Genomic DNA, 26,194 nt, shown 5'->3' on the forward strand with positions numbered 1-26,194 from the left:
TGCATTTCATCTCATTATGAAGTTATAGGGTTTTTCCCGAATTTTGATAATTTTGGCAGTTATACCTGTGTTGTTGTCGCGTGAAGTGCTGTTTGTGTATTGCTCTCTTTTTAAAGTTTTCAAAGATTTTTTTATTGTTTTGTTATTGAGTTCTATTTATGTGTCTATTTTTTACAGTTAAAGATGATTAAATCAATATTTTTACATATAATTTGACTTCTATAACGGTTTACTAGAATCACGTGTTTTGTTCAATGTGGGAAAGGCAAAAGATGTTTCACCCTCAAAAAAAAGAGAAGTTGGAGCATTATTGAAGAATACTTCTTATTCTCAAAGGTGTATAGCATCAATGACAAAGGTTTCAGTGGCAACAGTCAACCGAATAAAAAAAAATCTGGACAAAAATGCTGATTATACTCCTCAATGAACAGGACATTGTGGTAGAAAACCGCTAACAACGCCAAGAGACGATAGAAAAATACGAGATATTTGCCTAGAAAATAGGAATAAGCCTAGGCGAATACTAACCACTTTAATACAAGATGCTGGAATACCAGTATCTCCAATGACAGTTCGTCGCCGACTCAAAGAACAAGGATTTAGATGCTGTCGACCTGCTAAAAAGCCTAAGCTCACTCTAGCAATGCAACAAAAACGCCTTGCTTGGGCTAAAAGTCATCGGCATTTGACCGTCAATGACTGGAAAAATGTAAGTACTTCATTTATAATTGTACACATTCCATTTAGAGATTTGCCTACATTAAAACTTTGACTTATAAGTTTTTTTGATGTTGTTTAGGTATGTTTCTCGGATAAATCGACAATCCAGATATTGATGAACAAATCACAGTTTGTGAGTAGACGAGCTGGAGAAAAATTCCACAAAGACTGCATCTTAGAACGTGTAAAGCATCCTCTAAGTATAATGGTATGGTCTGTCATTAGTGGACATGGAACAGGGCGCTTATATATCGTTGAGGGAACTATGCGCCAGGACCAATACATAAAAGTTCTTGACACAAGATTGGTACCACAGTTGAAGGAATGGTTCCCAAAGAACCAAAAAATTACATTTATGCATGATTCTGCCCCATGCCATAAAGCAAAGAAGGTTACAGAGTACCTAAAAGCAAAGAAAATTCCAGTGCTACCATGGCCTGGAAACTCACCAGATTTAAACCCTATTGAAAATCTGTGGGAGATCACGAAAAGGGAAATTGCTTCTGAAATGATCACCAACAAAATACAATTAATTGAAAAGATGATCAAAGTCTGGCACAATAACATAGATATTCAAAATAATGCAATAAAATGCATAGAAAGTATGCCAAGACGTGTAGAAGCGGTAATAAGTGCCAAGGGAGGGATAACAAAATACTAAAATAAATCACCAATATGTAATCTTTTGCTTGTACAATAGTGGAATTATTTAAAAAAATATATAAATAAGTATGTTTTTTGTAATAAATATAGACCGCAACACTCAAAAGTTACGAAAAAATAGTCTGCAACCTTTTTATTTCTATAATAAATAACCTTTAACACATAATTTTCAAAAAAAAGACAGTGTTTCTAATAATATGAGCACCCACTGTATATATATATATACATATATATATATATATATATATATATATATATATATATATATATATATATATATATATATATATATATATATATATATATATATATATATATATTAGGGTGTTCCTTTTTTTTTCAAATTTTTTTTTTTTAATGCATAGGTCTCAGTTTTGTTCTTTTGCATCTAAAACACTTGAAAATAAATTTTTACCTTATTTAGAGTACAATAACCTGTGCTGACTTGCATCGAATCATATTCATACAAGTTGCTCGGTAGTTGCACCTGATCGCACCATTTGTTAAAAGGGCGGATATGCTTAAAGCAGTTTTTACAATGACGCAAAATTGATAATTAAAAATAGATAATTATTACCTTGATAATCTGATAATAATTGATAATAGTAAATAGATAATTATTATCAATTTACAATAATTGTAAATAGATAATTATTATCAATTTACAATAATTGTAAATAGATAATTATTATCAATTTACAATAATTGTAAATAGATAATTATTATCAATTTACAATAATTGTAAATAGATAATTATTATCAATTTTGCAACATTGTAAAAACCGCTTTAAGCTAATCTGCACTTTTAGAAAACCCTGATTCAGTTATTCTTGTGATTAACACATATTGTTTTACATTAAAGAAACAACAGTGAAATTACAGTGAAGCAATAAAATAATATTTTCTTAGTGAGGTGAATGATTAAATAACGGGCAAAAAGTTACTATCTAACCATCAAATTTTTGCAGTACTTTTTGTTTAACATTCGCAAAGTTAAATTTACTTTCAGTGAAAACGCAAATCTTGTCATTCAAGAGTGTATTATATTTTGAAAAATAGCTAGAATTCCTACTAGAGCTAACCTAACTGAGTAAAAAAACTTGAAGATTTTCACCATGCTTGGAGAGAGTTGCAAAAAAAATCCAAAAAAACAAACAAGATGTTTACAAGTGCTGTTTGGAGGACTTTCAAAACAATTTAGATAATTTATTTGATATAGCACATGCGATGCTTTGGAACAAATAAAAATAGAAGATAAAATATTTTTACAAATACAAAGAGAACTAAGGTGTCCAGGATGTTTAGCAGGTGTAGGCTAAAAACTAGCCAAAAAAGAAGAAAGGGCAAGACAGAAAAAACAAAAAGAAGAAAAAAAAAATACATGAGCAAATGCGTTTTGATTATCAGTCATCTCTAACTACACAAGATTTTATACAAACGCAAGAATATCACGATCAACACACCAGCACCAATGAAAGCCTTGAGGAGCCCTTACCATTAACATCTTGAATGGTAAGTTCTAAAATTATTACAAAAAGAGAAAGAAAGAACTTTATCAAGTTAGTTGCACCTTTAGATAGATGTCAATTAAGCATAAGGGATTCTATATACATAGGCTGTAGCAGACGCACTAGATCTGAGCTGTGGTGATTTCCTATTAAACAAATCATCCATTCAATGCATTTGCACACAAAGTAGAAAAGATAGAGTAGAATCTATAAAATCAGATTTTTTAGAATATGCCTGAAATGGTGACTGTTCACTGGGAAGTTAAATTATTACCTGGAATGGACATAAGAAATTCTAAAGAAGAACACCTGGCAATTCTAATTTTATTTGGAGAAAAGGCTGTACCCAGAATAGAGAGCTCTTCCGGCCAAGATCAAGCTAAAGCTGTGTTAAACACATTTTATGATTGGAACCTTGATAAAAAAGTACAAATAATGTGCTGTGACACAATAGCCTCTAATACAGGGCCATTAAAAGGAGCTTGTGTACTTTTAGAACAAAAAATAGACAGGAAATTACTACTTTTGTTTGCTGCCATCATGTTTACAAACTGGTTATAAAATGTGTGTTTGAAACAAAATCTGTCAAGTCACAAGTAGCCCTGATATCCCAATGTTTAAAAAGTTTAGAGACAACTGGAAAACTATTAATCCAGCTGCTATTGAAACACACACCAAACAACATTTTAGTAATATAACAACTAAAGAACTGTTTGCATTTTATAATCAAGAACTGCAAAAATCTATGGTACGTTACAAATATTGGGATCTGATTGAACTATCTGTTGTTTTCTGAGGCGATAACAAGAAAAAAATTAAAATCAGACCTCCTGTAGCAATGCATCAAGTGAGGTTAATGGCTAGAGCTGTTTACAATTTAAAGATACGTTTGTTGCAATCCCAGATCAAAACTAGTGCAAAGGATAAACCAGCAATTCAAGACATTTGTTTATTTATTGCAGTTTAATATGTGAAACCATGACTTTGATGTAGCCTGGTAGTAAAGGCACTAAATCAAGATTTGTGCTTTTTAAAGAGGCTTAACGAATACAAAGTTGATGACAAATCGATCTCTAAAGCAGCCCTGAATAGATTTTGTCATTATCTTTGGTACTTTTCAGTTTTATCACTCTTTGATGATGAAGGTAATGAATGAACTGAGGAGGATTTGAACCCACATTAATTGCAGGATGTCAGTACAGAGGACAGTGCACTAAACCACTAAGCTACTGAAGATGTACTTTAAGGAAAATCAAACCATTATATAACCTTTTTATATCAATTAAATTGATTAAACACTTTTTGAGTAGATACTCTAAATAAGTGCAACTATATTGCATAGCAGCATTACATTGAAATTTTTAAAAAGAAATATTAATAAAATAAAATATAAAACCACAATATTAAAAAAAAAAAAAAAACATGTATATTTTAATTTAATAGAATTTTATTACTCTACTGTTTACTTAAAAACTTTTTAAAGTAAATAAAGAATAAGTATAGAAATGGTTTGGAAAAGCTAGGACAGCTAAAATATAATACATTATATATATAAAATACAGCCCTCAGAATTAGGAAAAATGAAGTCGGAAATAATTTGCAGACCTTAATCTTTTGGAGATTGGCATCAGGTTGACAAAAAATTGATACAAAGGTTTTACCATTAACCATAGAAATGAGGTCGGTGATTTTTTGCATACCTCAAAACACTTCTAGGTCGACAGTTAGGTCTGAATTAGGAATGTTGACTCTAATTTTGAGGGCCAAAAAAAAAAAAAAAAACAGAAAAGGTCTGTGTACAATAGACTTACAAAGACCTAAATTTTTACGGGTCCGGTCAATTAGTAGAAATGAATATTCAATAATCAAAATTGGCTATAAATTAAAAGTTTTTTGACAACAGAACCATTTCCAAGCATTGCCAAAGTCAGGAAGGCAATAACTTTTTGCCAAGATGTTATAGTGAGATTGTCTAAGGTAGATCTGCACAAGAGTGTCAAAGAAATCCATAGTGATTTTACACAGTCACATCAAATTTCCTGTTCTTATGCAACAGTAAAGTGTTGCTCAAGACAAAACAACCTTTTTGGCTGCCACCCTTTTAAAAAACCTTTTGTTTCTGCAAAAAGTTGTAGGGCACAGCTAAAATAGCTACAGAACATTTAAAATAGACAGTACAGCATTGATCAAAAATACTATATAGTGATAACTCATAGTTTAGTATGTTTAGTTCTGAAGGCATTAAATATATTCGACATCCAGTAGGTGAAAGAAATGATGTTAAGTACCAAGTTTCCACAGTAAAGCATGGTGGTGGTTAGAAATATTCAACTAAAAAAATGTTTAGAAAATTCAACTAAAATGATAAAAAAACAATCACTAATTTTCACAGTAAAACATATGCAAATAATATATCAAAAGAAAGAAAAAGCTATGCACTATTAAGTGGTACCAATTAAAAACTACCAAAAAGTGATAGTTTAGCACTTAAGGTGGATCCATCATAAAAAAACCAAATTATTTAAATTTTTAATACTGTTTTTTTTTTAAATTAAAATATGAACAATAAATAAAACTGTAAAATAAAAAATATCTACAAAAAAAAAAATTTAAACTGCAAAATCTGCAAAAAATACGCAAAAAGTGAGTTACGTAAAACAACTGTTGCTTGAAAAATGCTTGTGCTATCAAGCTACAAATGTTATAAATTAGAGAAAACACATTGATAAAGTACCTGAAGCAGGATTATTTCATACTTTTATTTTGTTCCATAATGGCAGTTAAATTAGTGAATAATCCAAAAATTTGATCAAAAGTTGACAGGGAAATACAAATTTTTCGATAAAAAAAATATTTCTGCTGGAGATCCTGCTTAAGGAACTACTTTTAAGTATTTTAAACAACTCCTGAAAATTTGAACATTTAACAATGTGCCGATTTTAAGATATCGTTGTTCTAAGATTACAACATTCGAAAAAATAAACAATGAAGAAAAACACAAAAGAAATCAATAAGGTAAAGATGTTCATTAAGCAATCTGCGAGTAAAACAATAGAAAAACATGAAAACAGAATATTTTAAAAGATAGTAGATATATTTTAAATAACACAGATATCGATTATTTAGATTTTTATATGACATTAAAAGTAGAAACTGACAACCAGTTGTGGTTGCTATGCATGTTGCTATGGACAGTTGTTAACATAAGTTGACAATTTTATTGTTTTAAACAGATTTTTAAATTTAAAAATAATTAAAAGTCACTTTCTTCTGAAAGATAGGTAGCTTTTCTGATAAAAAACTTCAATTAAAAAAAAAATCATTTTTTTACCATGGATCCACGTTAAGGTCATAGTTTTAAAGATCACCTTAAAAGCCATGATCATGGCTCAAAGGGTTAAAGGACTTATTTAGTTAGTCCAATTACTTTTGAGCCAATCATTTGCATTCTTTTGATAAAATTTTGGGTAATCAGTCCCAAATTTGAAGTTTTTTTCTTTTCTTTCATAATTGCAGTATGATTTAAAATATTTCTAAAAAATTCCTAAAATATTTTTAAAAAGTTAACTCAATGAGAAAATAAAATAAGAAAGGTTGCCCAATTACTTTTAGACGCTACTGTATATATATAAGCAGTGGTAGGATTCAAATAATTTAACAACCGGTTTTGTGTGCCCCAGCCAAAAAAAGTAGTAAACTTTTTTAAATACCAAAACTAGTATAAAAACAAAATCAACGAATACATTACTGTAGTGTTATGAATAATTTTCACTGTGTACAAACTGGAAATCACAATTAATATGTTTTCATATTATAATAAAGACAAAACCTTCTAAATCAAACAAAAATAATTTAATTTAATCAAATAATTATTGTACGTCACATAATGAAGGTGAAGGAATGAAAATACGCTTTATTTCACAAAGAATATTATGCTACTTTTATGAAATAATCAGATAAATATGACTACAAATATCATTTAAACTGGTTTGGCAAACTATAAAACTTTTAGAAAGCTGTTCTACTGAAACGGAGCGATCCGGCTGAACCCTACCACTGTATAAAAGGCCTTCACAGGATAGGCAAGCCATCACATGCCTTAGAATAGTTTGCTTAAACAACTTGACTGCGGCTGTTTTCATGTTTTGACATATTCATTATAGTAGCATTTCAATATTTTCTAAGTTTAACTAAACTTCAGAACAAAAACATAACCAAAAAAAAAAAAGAGAAATCATAAGGAAAAGAAGTTATTTCGCTTAATATGAAAAAACAAAAAAGCAAAGATTATATGACATCTAATCCAAAATTACTCAATTTTATTTTTAAAAACTTATATATTTTCTTGCTTTCCTCTGTATTGAGAAAAAATGTACTGCAAAAACCTTTATAAAAACTACAAAAGATTTAAAATTTTTAGTTTTTTAATAGTTTTGGTATAAATAATAGATTTTAATAATAAGATGCTATTTGATAAAGGTTAAAAATAAATTGCATATCAAGAAGCATTATTTTTCTTAAATTACTATGATTTATATATTTTTTTCCTTGACTGATATTAATTTCATTGCTGAAAATAACAACCACCCTAAAAATAGGCAAATAAAAAATATAAACATTTCAGCAAATTTTTATAGTTAATTTTATTTAAATTTTGTTAAGTTAATTTAGTTTTAGCTTAGTTTAAGTTAACAAGTGAGCTATACCTAATACTTTTAAACAAAACAGGATTAGTGACTAACCAAAAACAAAAATTTTCAAATTTTTAAGTCATCACTCGATCTCAATTTTTTGTTAAAAAGCTGGAGAAAAAGGTTGTCAGACTAAACACTTTTTTGCAATGCAAAGAGTTGAATCTAAGTGTTTCACTTAGCAATAAGAAGAGTTGCATTTTGCTGTCAGCTCTCGTAAATTGTTAATGTTCATAGACTAACAATGTTTAGGATAATTACTGTAAGCTTTTTAATTCAGTTTATAACTGTTATACTTTATATGAAATGTTTTACAACAAGTTGTTTCAAAAACTAAACAAACTATATTATATAACATAACAAAGTATATAAAAACATTTATATACAAAGTAAATAGCAAAGTGTATATATTTAATAATAAATATTGACATTGGATACTTTATACTTTATGTCACATAAATAGTATCCAACATGCTTTAGATAACATGAACAATATCCAACTATGTCTTAATATCTGTAAAACTAATACCTGGAACAAACAAACTAGTATGTAGTTTTTAATACGCCAACATTTATTGGTAACATTACCATTAATAACTACATACTTTGTAAAAGTTCAATAACACAATTATATCCATAAAAAAAATTAACTTTTTATTATTGTATTTAGTATTAACTTTTTATTATTGTATTTAGTATTGACTTTTTATTTTTGACAAAAAAAGTTAAAGTAATAATAAAATACCAAAAGTTTTTGATCATCAGAAAAAAGATGAACTGTTTAAACAAGATCAGATTTGCTTAGACAATTGGTAAATTTTAAAAACAAAAGAAGAATAAGAACTGAACTCTGAGGAACACCACACTCAACAGATTTATTGCTGGAACACTATAATGATAAATATGGCCATTCCAAAATGATGTTTTATTTAATAAATTATTAGGGATTAGAATTTATGGCTTTGAAAGAAAAGGCAGTATCAACAGTATACAGCAGGGAGAGAGAGAGTGGTTTTGGTCATTATTTCTGTTCTACGTGCAATAGAAAGCTGAAAATGTGTACACTTACATATTTAGAGGCAAGGAATCCATTAAAACAATTTATAATATTAAAAAATAAATATAACACCTGTAATTTTGACCTTTATCGCAATTTTACAGGGGAATGTTTAATTACAAAAATGCCAATGAAGCTCGATTTTTTTTTTTTTTTTTAAGAAGTCATTCTGAATAGTTTAGATACTACAAAGAATAGGAGAGAAATCTTTTCTTAAACATAAAAAAAAACATGGTCAAATCTAGTTAAATTGTTATTTAAAACCAGGAATAGATATTTGACTAGGGCCGGGATTGATAAAATATAGCCGGGGCCAGGTTTGTGACCGGGGTTGCGTAAACACTTATATATACTAAAATATGTTTTTTTTTTCAAAATTCATGTTATATTTTGTATATATATGCATATATAATTATCATTATGATCAACAAAATTATCATAACCATCATTATTATCATGATGATGATGATGACAATATGTAATGCACTCTCTTCAAGTTTTCTTACTTCTACCATATTCTACTGAAGCTACACTACACTACATGCTCATACTAAAATTACTTCAATCTTTTCTAACAAACGTCGCTTGATACAATGTTTTTTCCAATATGTATAAGATTATGCCTTCTTTTTTTGTCTTGCTGAAGTCACACCACACATCCATCTGATCATCTTCTCTTTCGGCAAATACTAATCCATATAAATACTAAAGTTTATATAAAAATGAATGGATATTGTATGCCAGCATCGAACTAATTAGCAAACATATATGTTTATACTCATAAGATATTTGCATCTTGGAAGCGTTGATTCTTACTTCTCTTCAATTTTAAGTCAAGCTTCATTTTACTCCACATTTTTCACTATCTTGAGTAGTTGCTTTATTAAACATTACTTATCTTTTTTACAAGAACATTTCTCTTAAGAATAAATACCCCTTTTATGACTGCAAAAACCCAATGTAAAAAAACCATGCCTGATGTTAAGCTCTGTTTTTCTCAGTTTACTAAATCTTGTATCTTTTTTGAGATGTTATGTTTTAGAGACTTTTGGTTAGTCTTCAACAGTGTCATTAACTAAAGTAAGTCTAACATTTAATCTCTAATTCATGGGTCTGATCTTTTTACTTATTCCCAGAGAAAAGCAGAGTCATTTGAAAAGAAATCTTACTCTAATTTGACTCTTGAATATAATGGCCTCTTCCTGACAGTTAAACAGATTACCCATTGTTAAAAATGGAAAGCACTCTGGTTTCCAATGCTAAACTTAATTCTCAATTAAACACTTCTACAGTTTGTGATCCAGAATAGATTTCTTTCATAGTCTCAAAAAAGTGTTCTCCGGAACTCTCTTTAATTTTTGCTAAACTTTTAAAAGGTACTAAATAAGTAATTCCAATTTTTCAAAACTCTAGAAAACACTTTGACCTCTCCAACTATCCTACGATTAGTCTTCACTCTGTTAATAGTTTCTTTATATAAAGGTTTTGAGGTTATTAAACTATTTCTAACTGCAGTAGTAAAGTTATTCTTGAAGGCCTACCTACTTCTTTATTTCAAGTAACTTTAAGGGTACCACAAGATTCTTTGCTCCTGTATTTTTTCTTATCTACAATAACAATCTTCATGAAATCTAAAGTGACTCTTTTTGCTGATGAACTTTATACTTTTGTCTTGTCAAAAAATCTTTATTTTTCAATTGCTTAGAACAAGTAGCTGATTTTAAATCTGATCTCTCTTCTGTAACAGCCTAAGGCTTGCAGTGGCTTATGGATAGAAATTTTGGACTTTGAACAATTTTTGTTAGACAACAAAACTCATTTATTTACAGCAAAAAAATATTGCAATATTGTTGGCATTCCTATATTGACAAATAACAACCCTCTTACTCTCAGATAAAGTCTAAAAGCACATTGTAAATGTAATTAGACCTGCTTTATCTGCCAAGCTTGAGCCACTCTCCTATTGTTGCAAGGTTGCATTTTTCTCTTTTTTCAAAATACTATCATTTTATACAAATTGCTATTATCTCTATAATGATAAACCAAAAGTTATTTTTGTTAGGCTTTTTATTCAAAAAGTTGCATTCTTTTATCTGCACCTGTCCCTTCATGCTATAAAAACTTTTATTAATCCAGTTTTTTTCATTGAATATCAAAAAAACCTTATAACTCTTACCCATTTTCATGGTCTCATTTTTTTCAAGTATTTTAACTTATTCGCTATTTTAAAGCAACTCATAACTTTATATTGGTTGCTTGCAATCTTGTAGGAAGTAAATTAGAGTTTTAAAATATATAAACACATGCTAGTATTTAATAAATAGTAAATGTAAGCATAAAATTATAATATAATAAGTATTATAAATTTTTTTCTAGCCCCGGCTATTAACCCCTGCTAAATCCTATAAATTTGCCAAATTATGGGTTTGCAAAAAACCTCATTTTTAGCTGGGTTAAAAATGAGACTCCACTTTGAAAGACACAAAAAGATTATTTCTTCCAAGTTTTTAGTATCATCCTCCACTCATTTATTACTTCTGGACAAAACCTTGTCCAGAAGTAATGAGGGGATATAGGAAAGGAAGGGGAAGGAGGTATTTTTAGAGCTCCTACATACTAAAACTTAGGAAGAAATAATCTTTTTGTGACTTTCAAACCGGAGTCCTTTTTGGGATGCCGCATCCCTTAGTAAAATTTAAAAAATGGGGGAGGGGTTTTAATAAGCTAAGGATTGATGGGAAAAAAGTTTATTAGGCTATATTTTAGTTGAGTATATGACCAGTATGTTTTATAATCATTTCTCTTCTTTTATTTACAACTTCATCCACAACTCAAAATCCAATTGAAAAAGACAGCGCAAAATTAGAAACATCACCCTCTGAATTTTTTTTTTTAACAACTTCGCTTCCAACAAGGCTGCAAGCAACCACTAATTAGAGTTGGAAGTTACTGGAAAAGAAAAGATGAAGATTATAGAGCAAGATAATGATTGACAGAAGACTTAGAGGATTGCAAACTATATGAATCAGGAAAGCAAGATGAAGGAAGCGAATTCCAAAGCACTGATGTTCGAGGAAAAAAACTACAGAAATAAGAGTTTTTGAAGCACTTAGGAACAGCCACAGAAAAAGGATGAGACTTAATTGAATGACGAGTAACACAAGAATGAATTTTAGTATATGGCACAAGAGACCCTAGCTCTTTAAAGCAGTGCCCATTATAGCATTTGTAGAAAAAAGAAAGAGAAGCAACATTACGACTATGTGATAATGGTTGGAGGTTGGCTGCAAGAGCAGATCCAATTAGCAATAACACTTACCACTATTGCAGTATACCTGTAAGTCCTAATGCTATGAGAACTATTTTTTTTTAAATATTTTTAAATATATGGTAAAAAAACAAAACAGAGATAGATTGTTTATGTCTGTTATGATATTCTAATGATTATTACATTCTGATTATGAATTAGGTTTTAAGCTCAATTTTATAAACTATTAAATGCCAAATTAAATAAAATAATAAATGCTCCATCATATAAAGCATGAAATGTAAAATATGATGGTAAGCAACTTTATTAACTATTGATGGTTTTTATCAACAATTGTCCCAACCAACTGTTGGCCACTGGTTAATAAAAAAACAGCTGTCAAAACTTGTTTAGTATTAGTATAGTAATAAAAATTTAATAAAATAATTAGAAACATTAAATAAAAAAGTCAGATTATGATTCTAAACTATCAATAAATTTATCTACTAATGATGTAAATTTAATTAACCCTGGTAAAATTTTAATAAATTTTTGAAATTTAGGATTGGATTTTATTAAGTTACCAAGAAAACAGAAAAAAGCAAGTCAGCAACAACTAATGGAACAATTTGATAAGGTCAAAGGTGTTTCAGTTTCATTACTGTCAAGTTACTCTAAATTACATAACACAATGTGGGGTGGGAATAAAAAGATGGATGGGAATTTGTATCCAAATGTAATAAATGGGGGAGATGAGATAAGGAGGGGAACAAAATATTTAATTCTACACATTTCCAGCTTTCCATTGCATACAGAACAAAAACAAAGAACTTTTTTTTTTTGTTATTGTTATGAACCATTTTTTAAATGACAGATTTTTGTTCGTTCAAGGCAAAGTTTAAGTAGTCATATTATTGAAACCGTTTGGAATTAGATGATAAAATTTTGGAAATGTTTATAACTTATTAAAATGTTTGAGTGGTGTAAAAATCATCAAAATCTGAGACTCAAGGTTGTATCCCCTGGATGTTTCACATGGAATCGTTGTCCAGTCATAGTCCTACTAAAGTGTCCTATTAAAATGTACTCCAAAACTCTCTTCAATTCTCTCTATTTTCTAATTATTTGACTGAATCTTGTTTCCTTGCCTGTTGGAAAATGGCATCTGTAATTCCAATTTTCAAAATCTCTGGAGAACACTCTGACCCTTTGCCCAATCAGTCTTTTTTCTATTATTAGCAAGGTCTTAAATTCTTTGATCAACAATTTTCTAACATCCCACTGTCTGTCTTGTTCTACAGCTGACTGCTCTTTTACATTTCTAAAGCTTTCTATAAAGTTTGGCATGCAGGTCTTTTCTATAAGCTTTCTTCATACGGTGTAAGTTTTTGAAGTCATCAAATCAATTCTTTCTAACCACTTTATTGAAGGACAACTCTCTTCTTTATTTCCAGTAAATTCTGGGGTACCTTAAGGTTCTATCCTTGGTCCTGTTTTGCTTCTTATCTACATTAATGATCTTTCTGACAAACTTACATCTAAAGTGGCTCTATTTGCTGACAACTTAATTTATACTCATGTCTTGACAAAAAATCCCAAACCCTCAGTGGAAGATAGCAGTAGGCTATTTCAGTATAAATATATAATTATATATATATATATATATATATATATATATATATATATATATATATATATTTATTTATATACAACCCTCGAATTAGGGTTGGCATTTCGTAATGCCAACCTAACTGTTGACCTGAAAGTGTTTGAGATCAGCAAAAAATTGCTGACCTCGTTTCTACGTTTTATGATAAGACCTTTGTATCAAATAATTTTTGCCGACCTCTTAAAGATTGGGGTCGAAAATTATTGTTGACCTCATTTTTCGAAAATCCAAGGGTTACATATATATATATATAGGCACTTCAACATTTTTTTAAAAAATGTAAAATGAAAACAAAGCAAAATCCATAAGTTAGAGCTAAACATTAACAATTAAAAAATAACAAACTTATCATTATATTATTATTAGTTGAAAACTTATGCAACCTTTAAACCACAAAATTTAAGATTTTTTTTTGTATGACTTTGAGGTTTTTAGCGATTTAAAGTTTTTAAGAATTGAATTAATGTTTCCATTCTTTTACAAAAGAAACAACAAACAAGACTGTTATTAATCAAAACTAAGAATATAATACTAATAAAAACTATAGTAAATGGAATTTTAATGACTAGGAAACAACCTGCATTAACATAATAAATCTTTTGTTTTGTTCGAGTTGAGTCTTGAATGCTAAAATTTTTTTTTTTAAAGTTAAGTTTTTGGTGGGAGGCATATTTTTTGTGTGATCAATGCTTACTATTCAAAAGTATGCACACTATTAGGGTAATATAATGCTATAATTGCTTTTGTTATTAAATCAAAAAGACACTAGTTTCTTTCTAAAATATTTGGGTTATAAAATGACCTTAATTTTTGAATCAAATTATCTCTAAAAATAAAAATCTCAAAAAAAAATTGTTAGTACTGTTGTTAAGCTGTGGTTCTACTTTTTGAAATGAAAAAATAAAAAGTAATTGTATCAGTTGAATGATGGAAGAACATACACCTCAAACTATATTGTTGGCATAAAACCTCAGATCTTTTTTCTTTAGCCAAGTTTTATTGATTATCGACATTACACGCTCAGATGTTGAAGTGCCTAATATATATATATATATATATATATATATATATATATATATATATATATATATATATATATATATATATATATACACACACACACACATACAAAAACCACAAAGGTTTTATTGGCCGAAATACATTTACATGTCCATTTTTGCTGTTTTGTTTTTATAGTTGATTCCATGATAATATTAACTTAATTATAAGTAATGCAAAATATGAATAAAATGTAATAATTAAACATAAACACAATGAACAGCAAAATATAAAATTAACAGCAAATATTATATATATATATATATATATATATATATATATATATATATATATATATATATATATATATATATATATATATATATATATTATATATATATATATATATATATATCTGTACCTCGGAGGGATACAAAACTATGTCCATTTTCACAACTTTACAGGAGAGGACCACCAAGTCCACATGGTGTTCTATCCCTCTAAATGAAAGTGGACTTGGTGTTGTTTTAAAACATGCTATATCCGGTTCTAACTGGTTTTGGACATAGTGCTCTATTCCTCTAAGAAATATGAGAAAAGCTGATTTTAACTCTGTAATAAAGTCAATATGGAAAAAAATGGACATAGTGTTGTATCCCTCCGAGGTACAGATATATATATATATATATATATATGTATGTATATATATATATATATATATATATATATATATATATATATATATATATATATATATATATATATTAAATTAGTTAAAATAAAAAAGAACTAAACAATAAAAAGCTATAAATACCTTTTAAAATTACTTTCTAAATTAATTGTATTATTAAAAACTAAAAGTAAAAAGACTAAAAATTACTACAATTAGGTGTAAATCAAATATCTTAGAATTTTACTAAACTTATATATCAAACACATTAGCTAAAATAAATTTCTCTAAAAAAACTCTTTTTACTTTATTATTTTTGAAATTAGATATCTTTATAAATTCTATAGTGATATAAAGAAAAAGTTAAAATTAATAAGTTATATAATCTTTTTTAATTTTAGTGCACTTGAATAAAAAATGGAAACAAAATAAAAATATTTCTAGTTTTCGCTTCACATTTAAGTATGCTTTTAGAAGTCTTTAAACAAAAACATGGCCGATTATTCGTTTGTTCGCTTCGCATTTTGTTTTGATACAAAATCATGCATAAGTTAACTCCATTAACCAAGCGCTAAAACACTAAGTTAGACGCTTAAAGCTATCATCATCGTATTTCGTTCGTTTTTAAAGAAATATTAAAACTATTTAAATTTTGTTGAACTGAATACTTTAATTAACATTCTTCTTTGAGTATACATAAATTTTGCGATTTGCATTATTTTGCTCTATTTTAGATTATTCCATAAAATTGCGTAAGAAAGTGTTCAACAAAAAAAGTATAACGAGTAATGCACAATAGTTTATGAGTAATACTCAAAAACGAAATGATTTTCATGAATGACGTTTACTTCCATAAACATTTTTGTTTAAATTGATATTTTGTCTATTAAATATAATCAGCTTTTAATCAATAAATCAGAGCGCAAAATAAATTAATTAATAAAAAAAACATGCAAATAACTGAAAAGTCATAAAATCTGATATTGAAAACACAGCGGAAATATGCATTTTTAATATTATTGTTGATGTGAAGTACTTAACTTTCTAATGCATGTTTCCAATAAAGGTACACATATTGGAAACATCCATTTTTAAGCATCAACGGTCAGGGCCGTATTTCAGCGGAGGCTAAGGAGACTATAGCCACAGGCCTACCACAAAAAATAGGCCCACTGAAAAAAAGAGAAAAACCTATATAATTGGCCCACTACTAGTGAAAATATCGACAAATAAAAAGACCCATCTTGAAAAACGTCAAAAATTCAAAAACACCAAACTATCAACAATCGGATTTTTTAATTTGCGGCCTTTCATACTATAAATGTTTAACTATCAAACTTCTGGACGCTGTCAAAAATGTCTATCTATCGGAAACCTAGACACTGCAACAATATATTTTATCTCGTTGCACAAAGTGTCTTTTTCTCGTTTTTATTTTGTTTATATCCGATTCAATAAAAAAAAATTTAGTGCAGACTGTTCGCTTGTTATATTATTTATACTGTACCGTGGCTAGTGGGTCTTGTCCCCCCCCCCCAACCTAGCTATTAGGGCCCTAAATTGTTTTTTTTCTTCCTAAAAAAGTGGATAAAGTTTACAGATTACCCCAAAACAGCTGGGTACCTGACATATTTTTACGTCGCTGTTCAAAAGACTAAAAACAATCATAGTAACGCTTAAATTCAATTAAATATATTTTATAATTATATAAAGAGTTTTGCTAGTGAAGATTTTCTTTAACTACTGTAAAAGTATTACGCAGATAATACAAGTATGTTGTAAACCATCAAAAGGTTTGCGACGTGTTTTCATGCTTGATTCATAAAGAAAGAATGATTCGTAACGCAATAACTAGATTGGGATAAGTTTCTTGCAGCTCTTCTTTGTAGATGTAGGTTAGAAAGTTATGTGCAGATTTTAGGAGAGTATTTGTTCCTCCTTTATAACTATGGTAAATTGTTTTAACTCCATTTCCATATCCTCCGAATCTATATCACCAAGCTTCATTAACAAACTTTTGCAACATACAGACAGAGAATTTTCATTACAGGTTTTGATAAGACTCTCAGATTGATAAAGTAAGTCATAAAGCTTTATGACAATGCTGATCTGTTCAAAACGCTCTTTTACTGATTCAATTTGACTTATCAATTAGTGTCAAAAAGAAATCTGCTTTATAATGATGTTCAAGTTGCCGAGTGTGATCAACAAACTCGTATAAATAAATTGATTTGCTTTTCGTGAACGCACTATAGGAAAAACCTTTTCAATGCCCAATACTTCAACGATTTCTGATGCCTTAGTACGTGCGTCGGGAAATCTATTTTCGCAATACTCATAAAGAAATGCATTTGTTGCCGCTATTTCACTAGCTAATATGTCAAATGATGTTTCAGAAGACTAAAGAAGCTTACTTGATTTGTTGATTTGAAATAAAACGTCATACCAAATAATAATTGGTAGTAAGAAAGGCCATGTTCTAATATATTCCGTCAGCGATCGTACTTCTGTGGCTGTTGCCCTATCTCTCTTTTCTAAGGCATGTTCTTCCAATCTTTCAAGTGATTCTCTTTTAAATAATAGCGAAGTGCTTTAACACAGTTTATTCTACTTTCCCATCTGGTATCTAACTGTGGTTTGACAGAAATTGCCACGCATGATTTTAAAATTTCCCATCGAGGAGGAGACGATAAAAAGAGTGTCTAACCTTGAATAAAAAGAGTGTATCTAACCTTGAAAGAACATCAAAAAAAGAAATTGCACTGATGGATGACAGTGCACCATCAAAAATAATAAGATTAAATAAATGGTTTACACAAGGAACATATAAGGTCTTAGAATTCATTTCCAGAAACCTAGTTTGAACATCTTTTACTTTTACTTTCATATTAGCACCATTATCATAAGGTCGATCTCGGCAGTCTAAAATACTTAAATCCCAATTTTTTGCCCGATTTAAAAATGCATCCAAAAGCCTTTTTCCATTGGTATCATTTACTGTTACTTACATGTTACTGATTGCAGAAAATGCTTATTTGTACAATCTGGCGTACAATCTAAAATAATAGAATAATTTTTTGCCTTTTTAGCCTAGAAAAGTTTTTGGATTCAATCTCCTTGTCTAAAAGTCTTACCAACTCGTTCTGTGTGTTATTCCTCAAATAGTGCTCCTTGATTTCTTTGTCCTTAATTCTTTGCATAAGCTCATTGAGAACGATATAGTACTTAGCCAGTAATTCAAACACCTCAAGAAAGTTTTTATTACTCTTCGAACCAATGACTGTCTGAACCACGGAATGCAAGATTTCTTGCAGAAAGAAATAAGGTAATATCCATCATCCTTTGTAACACAGACCTCCAAAATACCCGCTCTTTATGAAGCAACTTTTGTTGTTGTTGTAGCTTGATTTGCAATGCCTACATTACCAAAATTAAAAAAAAATTAAACAGTGAGAAAATTCAGCGTGATTTGCTTTGCTTTTCTCCAAAAACTGGAAAGATATTCTGTGCTAATTGTAAACTATTCGTAAAAGTTAAAGAAACGTCATTGTTTCCCATTTTTTCAAAAAGGTCCCTTATCTATGATATAGGGAAATTTTGATAAATTAGGGCGCCAATCAGGGTTGCTGTCCCAGGCGGCGTGAGTTCTCTCGGCGGCCCTGCCTACCCTCCCCCTCTTTTTGAGGAGGTAGTAAATTTCGCGTGGTAATAATTTTTGAAGTTTTAAATGCAATTAAACTTTATGAAGCTTTAAATGCACTCATAAAAATTATAGTTATATAGTCACCTCTTCTTTAATTAGTAATTATTTTTTGCCCAAAATTATTCATTTAATAAATTTTACGCGGAGAATAATGCCGTTAGCGTAACCAATAAAAAAAAAAGGGAAAAAGAAGCGGTACAAAACTGGTTGGACAGATTTTCGAATAAAACATCTTAAATCAAATAAAATAAGGATTTCCAATTATTGAATACAAAAAAGAGAACTTTCAATAAATTTATTTTCTTTATAAACTTATATATTCGTATGGGTATAAGATTGATAACTTAAAAATAAATTCTAATTACACATTTAAGTTTAAATAATTAAATATAGTTTTATCCATCTTCCTCGCATTTGTCTTTTTAATATTTATTCGTTTGGTATTTTACTATTTATTTTTTAATTTTCTTCATTTTTATTATAAAAATCAATGTATTTCGTGTATACACAAAATGTTCTTATAACTACAAACTAACTTAAGAATACTGAGTACAATTAAAATTTTAAGTTTATTTTTCATTTTAGTCCACTGTCTGCCGATCGTGAATTTATCTAAGTTTGCGTAAAAGTGTTGCATAAAAGTAATGATAATAATAAGTAATTAATAAAAAAAATCACGAATTTTTTTGTATACAGAAATGAAAACCAGGTGTAACACTAAACTAAAACAACACAAGATCGACTAGATCAAAATTTCACGGTTGATGATAGAATCAAAAACTTATTCTGAAATTTGTAGTTTTGTGTAAATTGATGACACGAAAATTCGCTGTTTAAATAGTTGTAAATTTAAGAAAGTTAAAAATAAGCTTAAAATTACACTTAAAACCCTTTACCTAAGTAGTAGCGTGGTCTAGCAGATATTAATAATGCTCGTGGAGCATTTTTAATACCTGCAGTTAATAATGCTCCAAGATATATAATAGTTAATACAAACAATTTTATGTATATTAACTATTATAGTTCTAAATTAAAAATAATATTACTGTTTATAAATTTTTATTATATTTTAAAAATTAATTAGTGTACATACATCTCACAGTGGTCCAGAAATGAAACTTTTGGGACAAAAACATATCTTCGTCAATTTTGAAGCTAAAAAGCTTTTAAATAACTAATTTTCGGGTAATATTCATTATTCCCTTGCCAACAATAACTATTACTGTAATGTCGGTTGCCATAACTCTGAAGGACACACCAATAATACAAAACCAAGGACAAATGAAATAATGAATAATAAACACGTAATACGTATTTCATATTTAATTTTCAACTTTCTATTAACTATAAATATTCACCAGCATGTACAATACATTCTTGTTTGATTGAATAATAATAAAAACATCATACATGTGCAGAACACATAGCGTAATAACTTACATTTAAGGTACTTATTTAACAGAATTATTTTTGGAATATCTTTTAACTAAATATTCTCTGGAAGACAAACTTCACATTAATGACATCTTGGTAAATTGCATAAACAAGAAGAGTAGCACACTAATGACAACACCATGGACAAAAAGTAGGTACAACATATGGCACATGTTACATGACAATATTTAAAGCAATTTAATAGTTTTCATGATTTATGGTACACTTACGAATAAAATGTATAAAATAAACAAGCTTTAAAATAACACAATCATCAAGGACACATATTTTATAATTACCTAGAAATTAATATTTTGTGCTTATTCCTACCGGCACATCTAGTTTCTTTTTCGGAATAAAAATCTGCTTAGACACGTGTTTGTCACGATCCAGGCGCAAACCAAAAACACTTGTATATTACGGGCAGTTTTACTCGAGTTTAACACGTGTTGCGAAGAAATAATCTCAGGAACGGTGGACTAAAAGAAAACGATAATGAAACATGTGTGGAAAGTGATCAAATTTGAACAGACTTTACACTCTTACGAAAATTGGTTCTTCATTGGTTATCTAGAAAATTGATCGGTTTCACAGAAAACCCAAAGGTTTTACGGCATGTTCAAAAAATGATTTGGTTTTTCGCAAGAGAAACGAAAATAAATTGGTTTTTCAACAATTCAAATTTGAAAAATTATCGGTTTTTAAAAAAAATAACGCTTGAATTTTTTTTATTTTGGTTTTCCAGATATTCATCTACCATTTTTAAATTTGATTGGTTGTTTGCTTAAAGTCTCCATATTAGTTTTAAACAGGCGCGTAGCTGCATTTCTGTCATTTCTTCGTTAGTTATAGAATTGCAGAAGAGTTCTCTATCCTATATTTAATTTTACTCTAAGACAATTCGTTCGATTATTTTATTAAACTAATGGCATCAAATATTTTTTTACCTGTAAGTATTTCTAATTTTTATATAAATTATATCTCTATCGTTTTCATTTTCAAAATTATTGCTTAGCAATATATCATAATATGCTTTCAACGTTTCGAAAAAAAAAAAAAATCTGAATGAAATTAAACTATTTTAATGTTTGACGATATAGCCAACATATATAGATATAGATATATATATTTATATATATATATGTATATAAATATATATATCTGTTATATATATATATAATTATATGTATATAATTATATATATTATGTATGTATATTTATATATATGTTGATTATTATTTAGCTGACTAAAACGCTATTAAGAGAAACACTTTTCTTACAAGTATATTATGTTAGGAAAATTTGTTTCAGAACTACTTGAAACAGACTTTAGAAACTTAAGAAAAGTATCTTTAGACAAATTTTTTAGGTGTTCTTTGTAACCAAAAAAGTCTCTTGTTTACTTTAATATGTATTTTGAAATTTTGATTTGCTTAACGAATGTGAAATTTAGACCAGTATTTTATTTTTTTAAACTTAGTTCAATATCCAAAATCTTTTGAAATTTGGTGGATTAAAAAGTATATATAATATATAATATATATATAATAGAATTTACACATAACTTTTTGCTTGATCAAAACACTCAAATGTGGAAAGTGACAAATGTTTCAGTGAATCATTGTTCCTACCAAACTGGTGACTTTATTGTTTTTAACATTCTAGATGATGGTACTCCTATTTTTATGTCACTCAATTATATCCTTAAAATTAATGGTTTATGGTTCTTGTGTGGTAAACTTTGTTCTTGTGAAAAATTTCTTTTTTATTCACATGCCTATAATTTGATTGAAATATCGTCTTGGGTTGTTATTCTTTCTGGACAAAAAGTATCGCATGAACCCTTGGATGGATATTTAATGTCTGATGGACAACTTTTAGTTACTTTACATAGTTTAGCAATAAGATAATAAATATACATTAAAAGTGTTTTATCTGATTTTTATATAATATAAATTGGTTTATACAAGATTTGGTACAATATAACACAATATAATACAATATAAACACATTGTGCTAATTCTTGATCTATTTTATGATAAAAATATAGCATAGCAGAAATATAAAAATGTACCTTGATACATTCTTAGTGATGTTAAACATATTAAATGTTAAACATTTATTCATATTTTTCAAACCTTTCATTTCAATTTGAACATGGTGAACATTCATTCAGTAAGGTTTTTTTTATTATATTATAATATTGTTATACAGGAGAAGATATTGATGGTTTGGTTATCAACGGTATAGATGATTTCATGTTAAAGGAACTTATTCCTCCAATTAAAGACAGAATCGTTTTTAAGAAAAAATTAGCATCAAAGAATGTTATATGTGTAAGATCTTCATCACCTACATTTATCTCTTGTAATGTAAGTTTTACAATGTCACCTGTTTGTGACATTGATGAGGCACCAACCATTTCTAAACCTTAGTAAGTTATGTTTATTTGTAAACATTTATAACTTTGTTTATTTTCCCTTTAATGTTATCTTATTTAAAATGTTATATTATTAAACAAAAAAATAATTAAATTGAGCCAAGATCTTGTGCGCGCACACACAGGTTGTATAACATAAAAAGTTTGTGCATAATTGAAGACTTTAGTGGCAAAACGTACTTAAATCACAAAAAAAAAGTTGAGAGAAAACATATTGTAATTGTTTTTTTGGATAGTCTTTTTGTTTTTAAAATTTAAATTTATGAACAAAATCAATAAATAAAAATCAGTGAATATAATATATGCATAACTAATAAATGAATCATAATTTAATTAAATTTTTATCAATTTTCAAAAAAAAAAAGAACATATAACAATATTGATTGAAATATATTTTCTTTCAACTTTTTTTTTGTGACTTCTTATTTTTGTGGCTTATTTTGTGTGACTTCTTTTAACTTTTTTTGTGTGACTTTTAGCACTAAGGTCTTCAATATAATGTCTTAAATTTTATTTGTAGTATTCTGTCAGATAAACTTACATTGCCCTCTCTTCTCCTTGCTACTGTGGAAAGAAAAGAAATTAATTTTAGTCTTCCAAAAAGATCAAAACTAAAGGAGTACATTATGGACTTTCTTTTTGAAATCATGAAGCAACAGTATGGGTTGTAAGTATTTTGATTACTGTTTAAATTATAAGTTAAAATAGTATAATTTTCAAATTTTTGAAAGTAAGCATTATTTATCATCAGTATCAGAGTTGGCTAAACGTTGCTATTTTATATTTCTTAACATATAACTATCTCTTCAATAATAATAAAAATTGAAATGAAATATTTTATTGCTTTTCACCAAAGTGAATGCTTTATAGATTTCCAAGTACAAGTAACATTTACAAAATAGCAAATGAGCTTTTCCTAAGGTATCCTTCACTAAAACCTCATCACTCCAATGGCTCTGTGAGTATTTAACTGTATAATTAAAACTAATAATATCAATGATGTTACAAAATTATATAGCTAAAGAACTTTTTCTTTTATTCTATTGTTAGGAACTTCTTGTGCATTTGTTGAAGGCAAAATTTAAGCAAACTAGATGCCCCCTTCTAAATGATGAGCAAGTTGCACAGTTTAAGATAAAGTACTCTAGAATTAATTCTGGTCGTAAGCGTAACTCTGATTTGCTGAATGAGTCAACTAATCTGTACTCAGCAAAACGTCACTGCCATCATTCAAGTGATAAGGTAAGCATAATTTCGCTGCATATATAATACATGTTTATATGAAAAAAATACTTACCATATTTTAATTATTATATTATAGAATGTGGACGATGGTATAACTCAAGATGTTATAAAAAGCATGGTTGATGAGTGTCAAAAACTGCTACCTGATAAAGAATTTTTGGCTCACCAGATTGTCTTGTCAATTGAGGCATTAAAATATACATGCCAAAACGAAAGAACTTTGGATGTCCTTAATAAATTCTCAGCACTTTACTATGAAAAAGTTGTAAGTGGTTTATTGTTTATTTTATATCTATATTGCTCTGTTAATATTGTCTTAAAACCGCAATGTTCATGATATAAGCAGTAATTATCCCATTTAACGCAAATCCTGAAATAGCAAATTTCATTTGTTATATTGCTTTTATAAAGAAATATCCTTTAAATAAACATAAGTTATATATAAAATACATAACAAAATCAAAATTATAATAAAACTAAATAAGACTATTAGTTGGATTTTTTTTTCTTTCTTGGCGTGGGAAAATCAAGATTAATATTTCTGTGTTAATTCAATTTTTTTTAGTCTGTGCTATTATTTATACTGCTCTGGGGTACCGCTTCCCAAATTTTGTCTAGAGTTGCCCCTGCAATGTTAGGGTGGGAGTAAAATTTTTTTTTCCTTATTTAGCGGCTTTGTGATGTCATTTTCTTTGTTTTATTTTTAGCTTTTTGCAGCAGCAAGAGCTATTACAAATAGAGATATTGATAATAACTGCTTGTTATTATCGGGTAGAATGAAAAAGGGAATAAAGAAGTTGATAGATTTAAAAAAACCTTTGTTAGCTAGATGGAAAACATTGTGCAATGAGGTACTGGATGAGATTAGTGATGGTAATAATTGTTAATTTAATATTAAAATTATTTAATTGTTATTCGAATTTTGTAAATTATTTTTCTATTTTTAGCAACAATGAAAAACCTTCATGCATTAATTCTTCGAAGCATTTTTTGTGACAAAGAAACACTTTTATTCACTATGACGCTAGTAAGTTTTGTTGATCAGTATATTCATTTAAATGAATGTATATCATTATCATCTAAATCGTTTTAATATTTATTTATTTGAATAAAAATTGATAGAAAAAATTCAGTTCACTTTTTGTTATTTAAAAACTCAAACAATTAGAGTCAACTTTTTTATTTCATATACATTTTAATATTTTTAACATTTTTTTAATTCTAATTATTTGCATATGTATATATATATATATATATATATATATATATATATATATATATATATATATATATATATATATATATATATATGTATGTATGTATGTATATATATGTATATATGTGTATATATATATATATATATATATATATATATATATATATATATATATGTGTGTGTGTGTGTGTGTGTGTGTATAAATAAAGTTAACTAATGCAATTTTCAATATTTGTTTATATTATGCTTCTCTTTATTAGGATCCAATCTATCCTACCCCAGCTCTGAAAATCGAAGGAGATGCTATAAATCCAACACGAATAAGTCTTGTAGTTGACGGGGTGACAATAAGCAATTCTGTTCCTGATATAACTTGTGGCTTGGGTCTTGTCATCTGTTCATATTTTATTTTTGATATCGCATATCCAAAGAAACTCCAAAAAACCTTGTCTTTTCTAGAACATTACGTTTTCGAACGAAATAGTAAACTTCCTGGCAACATTCAAAACATTGCTAGTTGTATGAACTTGTAATATAAATTATAAACTCAATAATATACTAATGTTATTAATTTGTTTCAAAACCTTTTTTTAAATCAAGTTTATTTATTGAACTCGCTTACAAAATTTTAGTTGTTTTTATAGATAATTTTTTTCTTTTTCAAATGATATAGTAGTATATTAATATGTTCCATAGTACATAAATATTTCTATATAGAATACGATTTATATATAACACCATTTATTTATATAATGTATATAAATACGTATCAAAAATATTTATAAATATGGTAATAAACTAATAAGCTTTAGTTTTTGTATTAAATTGTAATCTCTGGCCGAATATTCTGCAAAACATAACTCATGAAGTTAAGTTTTGTAAAGTAATCATAAATGCGAAATTGCGTTTCGTGTTAAGCATTTTGACATAAA

General features: G+C 28.0%; 2 protein-coding genes across 2 annotated transcripts in view; one reads left to right on the forward strand and one right to left on the reverse strand.

Annotated features, from left to right (window-relative positions):
• Positions 1-15,480, reverse strand: part of LOC100211895 (NEDD4 family-interacting protein 1-like) — a 29,815-nt gene extending 14,335 nt beyond the window's left edge. The window contains exon 1 of the mRNA XM_065812608.1: positions 15,369-15,480. The gene's annotated coding sequence lies outside the window, so the exon portion shown is untranslated. The remainder of the gene's footprint in view (positions 1-15,368) is intronic.
• Positions 15,481-23,341: 7,861 nt separating this feature from the next.
• Positions 23,342-25,983, forward strand: LOC105845102 (uncharacterized). Its single transcript, XM_065811131.1, has 7 exons — positions 23,342-23,468; positions 23,672-23,759; positions 23,852-24,043; positions 24,123-24,311; positions 24,754-24,919; positions 24,994-25,073; positions 25,523-25,983. The coding sequence occupies exons 1-7, from the start codon at positions 23,428-23,430 to the stop codon at positions 25,793-25,795; spliced, it is 1,029 nt and encodes a 342-aa protein (XP_065667203.1). The 5' UTR covers positions 23,342-23,427; the 3' UTR covers positions 25,796-25,983.
• The last annotated feature ends 211 nt before the right edge of the window (positions 25,984-26,194 follow it).

The sequence above is a fragment of the Hydra vulgaris genome, chromosome 12 (genome assembly GCF_038396675.1).
Source record: "Hydra vulgaris chromosome 12, alternate assembly HydraT2T_AEP".
In the NCBI taxonomy this organism is placed as follows: Eukaryota; Metazoa; Cnidaria; class Hydrozoa; order Anthoathecata; family Hydridae; genus Hydra; species Hydra vulgaris.